Source organism: Populus euphratica, unplaced genomic scaffold, assembly GCF_000495115.2.
Source record: "Populus euphratica unplaced genomic scaffold, PopEup_1.0 scaffold2177.1, whole genome shotgun sequence".
Taxonomy (NCBI): domain Eukaryota; kingdom Viridiplantae; phylum Streptophyta; class Magnoliopsida; order Malpighiales; family Salicaceae; genus Populus; species Populus euphratica.
Window position 1 is genome coordinate 1,875 of NW_011502020.1, and position 5,969 is coordinate 7,843.

The 5,969-nt window shown below is 33.7% G+C and overlaps 1 protein-coding gene and 1 long non-coding RNA gene across 2 annotated transcripts; one reads left to right on the top strand and one right to left on the bottom strand.

The window, feature by feature from the left end:
- Positions 1-439: 439 nt before the first annotated feature.
- Positions 440-3,692, bottom strand: LOC105118750 (zinc finger CCCH domain-containing protein 14-like). The gene is made up of 3 exons (XM_011016764.1): positions 3,368-3,692; positions 1,949-2,009; positions 440-923 (listed from the first exon to the last, which is right to left on the bottom strand). Exons 1-3 carry the CDS (start codon positions 3,441-3,443, stop codon positions 545-547), a joined length of 516 nt encoding a protein of 171 aa, XP_011015066.1. The 5' UTR covers positions 3,444-3,692; the 3' UTR covers positions 440-544.
- Positions 508-3,120, top strand: LOC105118749 (uncharacterized). The gene is made up of 2 exons (XR_841017.1): positions 508-577; positions 1,139-3,120. It is a non-coding gene; the product is annotated as an uncharacterized LOC105118749 (long non-coding RNA).
- Positions 3,693-5,969: the final 2,277 nt, after the last annotated feature.

A 5,969-nucleotide genomic window follows, 5' to 3' on the forward strand; every position in this document is an offset into this window, starting at 1 on the left:
ACAAGGTAATGATTTATGCAGAGAACGCCGTGACATCATTCTAAAAAGGCGTTGGCTTCTGAAACGTAGGATCGTACTTCGCAATAGAAATTATTAAAGTATTATAATAGAATACAGAAGTTTAAAATTCAAGGGTTTCTAGCAAATTAGGCAAAGCTACTATTATCTACTCGGAACATGGAACATGGAACATGGAACTATGGACGGCATGGACAAGCCGGCCTTTAATAGCAGACGAAGTAGAGCCATGAGGGACTGGCAGGGGGGCCGCCATACTTCTGGATTGATGTTTGACAGTAGGTCCCAGATTCATCCTCTGGGTCACAGCATTGTAGCCACCAGGAACATGGGGGAGAAAGGGGCAGCTCTCATCGGATGGACAGCCAGCAGTGCAGCGATCCAAAGCATAACCAAAAAAAAAAAAGGTTCAGCAAGTCAATCCGCAAATAAATGATACTGCTTAAAAGTCCAAAAGTACATCTAGCAGCTGAATACAAGTAAAGCCTCCAACTATTATTCAATTAAAAAAGATTCAAATGCTCAACTACAATCTTATTCTTCTAACTATCAACTGCACATGATAACCACAAAGCAGCACACGACCACCCAAATGTCCTGGAACACCTCCAGCAGCACGTGGATTGTTGTGGGATGGAGCAAAATCCCTGCCAAGTTCCCACTCACCATGCGCAAAATGACTTTTATCACCAAATTTGCAACCTTCAGCACTACTGTATTTGTTACATAGCCGGCCTTTAACAGCAGACGAAGCAAAGCCATTAGGGACTGGCAGTGGGGCCGCCATACTTCTGGATGGTGGGGTGACAGTAGGTCCCAGATTCATCATCTGGGCCACAGTATTGTAGCCACCAGGAACATGGTGGAGAAAGTGGCAGCTCTCACCAAATGGACAGCCAGCAGTGCAGCGATCCAAAGCATAACCAAAAAAAGAAAAAAAGGTTCAGTAAGTCAATCCACCATGTGCAGATAAATGATACTGCTTAAAAGTCCAAAAGTACATCTAGCAGCTGAATACTAATCAAATAATTAAGGCCTACAACTACCCCTACAACTACCATTCAATTAAAAAAGAATGAAATGCTCAACTACAATCTTATTCTTCTAACTATCACTGCACATGATAACCACAAAGCAATTGACTTTGATAAAAATGCAGATTCACATGATGAATTCTGTATAACATCATCTCCAAATATTGGGAATCAAAACAGAATAGGCTACCACCTAGAAAAATGAAATACTGAATCAAAATTCTTTTAGGACCAGAAATAAGGAACACAGCTGAAGTGATGTTAAACTAAGTCAACGAGTCTCCAAACTGGAATACCTTCATCACAGATTAGAAGATAGCATAGCATAAACTTCAGTGACATGGATGACAATATGGCACTCACAAATTGATACAATTCTAGATAATTGAACTTGCTGCTACAGTAATACAAGCCTGTGCCAGCAAATCCATTATTCTAAATTTTTGACACCATACTGAAAGTTTAACTTACTTCAACATAATCTAATTTATTTAATAGGAAGTTGTGTTCAATCCAGAACCAATAAACTTTAAATGGAAAAAATAACATTAAATGTTATCGTTGTTAAAGTAACAAGGAAAGCCAGCGGACATTCCTCGGGTATAAAAATAAAATCAATATCCAGAAAAAAGAGAGTCTTGCATCAACTGTTTTCCAGCAAGCAATTATCTTTTTTTGTAGTTCATAAGTAAAACAAAGTCTACAATGAAATTCCATTAATAAACTTTGTTTAAACAAAGCACAGTTATGACTAAGTAACTGTATAACAGCTAGAATACCCACTTCATTAGCACAGCACACAACTCAAATTGTGGGGAAAAAATTACAGTAACTTTTAAATATTAAAAGATGAAAGATGAAATTCAAGATACTTATTTAGGTGAGAAAATTTGAACCTGAAAAACTTGGTGCATGGCTTCAATTTGCTTCCTACAACAGTTGATAAGGGGTCCATTTCTGTTACAAACATTAATTACTAGTTCTCAGTTAAAATTTCTCCAGATTCTTAATCTACTTATTCTAAAATATTCCCAAGTTTAATACCAGTAGGACTCGCTACAAAACACCTAAGTTTTTTAGAATAAAATTGTCTAACTAATATAGAATGTTTGGTGCGTAATATAGATGTACATTGACAAGTACATTCCAGCAAATTTTTCTCACCCTTATCTAGCATCCACTCATGTGGTAACCCTGTTTTTGTACTTCACAAATGAACTGAAGTCTCCAATGAAGTTTATGGGTGTTTTTGTTTTGTTGAGATTTTCACTTAGTTCAGGGCATGTTTAATTGAGGTGGAGTTAAATGCTGGGAGATGATTTGATTTTTGTTTGGTCAAATGCATTTATACTTGAGGCTGTTTGATGTTAGTTATGTCTAGAGGAGAAACCAGAAATCTCTCTCAAAGCCATTGAAGGATGCTTGGGTTAATTCTATAAAATATGTTACTCAAACAAAGGACAATCCTTTGACGATGAGTAACAGTTCTTGAGCTTGGGGGATAATTTAATTTGAGTGTTTGTATGGTTTTAAGTGTTTTATTTGCTGCCTTTTCACCCTATATATGAATGCTACATTATCGGTGCTTTAAGTATAACTTGTAACACAGATAAAGTTTCTCCAGGCTAAGATTTTGCATGTTCAACGACAGTTTAAAAATTGGATTTCTCAAGGACGCCAACCAATGAGGTAGTTTCTGGAACTATTATGCCAATATTCAAGCAGCAGCAGCAGAAGAGGTGGGATAAGCAAGAAAATCATAACCACAATCAAAGCTAATGCGGGTAATTCCTGACTCTACAGTCCTACCAGTGAAACAGCAGCAAAGGTTTGACAATACAAGCAGGCAAAATCAAAACTACAGCCAACGTAAAAAAAAAGCCTAACCGGCTAACCCCCAAAACAACATAATTTAAACATTCTAACAGCAATACAGAAGCATAAATTATGTTTTTTTTTAAAAAAAAAAAAAAGAACAAAACAGTAAAGATAACAATCAACCAGTCTTTCCACGGAATAAAAGCTTCATTATTGGCATTGAACCCAATTTTAAAACACGCAAATGATTGAGAATTTAGCCTTGGAAACCAAACAGACACATAAAGAACACTTGAGGCTAAATTCTCCCTTAAAACACCGTGCAAGCTAACAAATTCTTAAAAGCCAAGACGCATAAATCCACAAAAAGTTAAAAACATACTTAAAGCATAAACAAATCAGTAAAACACCAAAAGAAAACCAAACAACATGAAAAGCCCAGATACCAGTTGAAGAAATTAACTGGCTAAATCTTGAGACTAAGAGAAATAGTTGACCTTGCTTAGATTTCTTCAATCCACCAAAGCCATTAGTTTTGAAGTCAGGCCTCCCTCTCTTTCTTCTATCCATCATCGATTTAAATCCTGGATGCAAATAAAAACAATCGCGATGGAATAAAGAATGGAAAAAACTGATTCTGGTAACAGAATAAAGAACAGAAGCCAAAACCGTGACCCTGGAGAAGGGTTTCTTTCTAGGGGAGTAGGTTAAGCTGATAGGGGTCGCAAAGAGAGATGGAGAAGCGGAGGGTGAGAAGCACTGACAGCTCTGCTGTCAAGGGTGAAGATTATCCATCGATAATTATATCCTATTCATTTAGATCTCTCTACATTATCAATAGTTTTATTACAATTTATCAGTTTGTTTTAAAAGTATGGTAAAGATTATTTATATTAGACATGACATAGCTAATGCGTCGCTTTTTGTATTTGTATAATGATGAATTATATAAAACACCCTTCTTTTTTGCTCAAGCAATAGTACCGCAGTGAACTTTAGGGTTATGAATTACTAGTACAAGGTAGATTTCAACTTCTTCTGCAAATCTTTGCGAGTTAGAAATTACTTTTGGGAGGGTACATGAACAGGTTTATGTTTCAATATACGGCCTTGCCATGTTTCTGCTTTGAATGCATATGATCTTTGCAATCTTGCAGAGACTATTCTGAGATTTAACTGCACAAAATGGCTACAGCTGCAACTCCTGCAACAAACATTGTAATGATCAGGCCTTGCGTATCTTCTTCTCGAATAGTATTCATGCCAAGTGCAGCTGGTTTCAGTACTGAACATGGAGAGGCATCTTGGAATAGGCTTATGAGCTACTCTCGCATCTCATCAAGGCAACCATTTTTCCAGAGCATTTTTTCAGCACCAATGAAATTTAAGAAGGTTGTTACAATGTCTGCAGCAAACGAGGACAGGCCTCTGCCAGGATCGCCTGTTGATTTAAGAGGTCACGCATCTCTTTTATTCCCTTCAGTTTCTAGGGCTGACTGCATAATTTGTTCATTTCAGGGAAAAAAACAAACCTCCCTCAAGCGTGCACAGATCCATCCTTGAGGATATTTACCCACATAAGACTATCCCCGGATTTAACAGGTTCTTCCTCAGAAGGAGAGATGCATAAACAAGAAGAAGGAAAACAACAAAAAGAAAATCCAACAAGTTTTAAGTGTTTCAAGTCAGGTGGTGTTTTGTTTTTTTTGTCTCTAAAAATGCAGGTATATGTATAGGCTTGTAGCCCACAACAGCACAAAAATAAATAAATATGAGAATTAAAGTCTACGACAGTTAAATGATACAATTAAGGTGTTGTTTTGAAATGGGTTGTTGTGACGACAGTTTTTCAAAAAATAATTGTTAGAAATGTTAAATAGCGTTTATGAAATATATATACCTGCTAGAAAATTAATTTCAAAAATTTTAAAAACTGCAATGTTAGTTTGAAGGCCCAAAATAAAAGTTTAAAGGCCCAAAATAAATTATCATTGAATATAAAAAATTTAAAAAGTATAAACATGTAAATAAATAATTAAAAATTGTCTCTTGCATGAGGTAATATTACGTGGGTAAGCCTATCACCTTATCTTTTGTTAGTTATTAATTTATATTAAAATTTATTATATAAATATTAAAATATTTTATTTTTTTAATGTGGGATTAGAAATCTATTAATACATATAATCTATATTCATAATAAAAAAATTATGTTTTTTCAATATAAGATAAAAAAATTTAAAATAATCTCTCAAATTTTATTTTTACAACAATCTCTCATATATTTCAAGAGATTTGTTTTTTAATAAGAATATGGATTTCTATCTATTCTAGTACTTTTTAGATTATAAGTCAAATAATGGAAAGAATGAGATTTAATGTACATAATTATTGGTGAAGTTTTTAAATTTTATAAATAAAAAATCCTTGTTGTAAGTTACGTATTTCATCAATCAAATTATATATTTATATTTTTTTGTTATTTAACCCAATCTTACTTTAATAAGTTATGTGTGTGCCCATTTATTTATGAGTGCTATAAAAATTTGCTAGTATCTATTAGAAATGATTCCACTCCACACTCGTATAAGTAATTCTAGTAATTCTAGTATCTAATAGAAATGACTCCACTCCTCATTCATATAGATATTTCCATTAAGTATTCATTCAAATTTGAACACTATCTATAAAAAATATAAAATTTATCAAAAGCTTTTTAGTCACAATCTCTTTAATTGCAAACTAGTATTATCCTCACATAATAGGAAATGACTTGTTTTATAGTGCTATAGACAACAAATGACTTTGTTATTACTTATATAAATCTAATTTATGGGATCTCTAATCACATATGTTAGGTTACTTTGATTTCTTTATTAACATTAGTATTATTCCTGTTGATATTTTTAATATCATTTTTCTACTAATTAGTTTAGTTAGAGGATCAACCATATTTATTTGTTACTTCACATAATCAATTGAAATAATTCCATCTTTTAGTGGTTGTTTTATAACATTATGTCTTAATCAAATATGTTGATTTTTATAATTAAAGGATTTATTCTTAGTGGTGGCTATTGTTATTTGGCAATCACAATG

Bases quoted from the DNA above. Each gene is read 5' to 3' on its own strand.
- LOC105118750 (XM_011016764.1), bottom strand. From the start codon at position 3,443: ATGATGGATAGAAGAAAGAGAGGGAGGCCTGACTTCAAAACTAATGGC. The intron at 2,010-3,367 runs GTCAACTATTTC...TGTTTGTAACAG, and splicing joins ATTGAAGAAATCTAAGCAAG to AAATGGACCCCTTATCAACT. The intron at 924-1,948 runs GTTCAAATTTTC...TTTGGATCGCTG, and splicing joins CCATGCACCAAGTTTTTCAG to CACTGCTGGCTGTCCATTTG.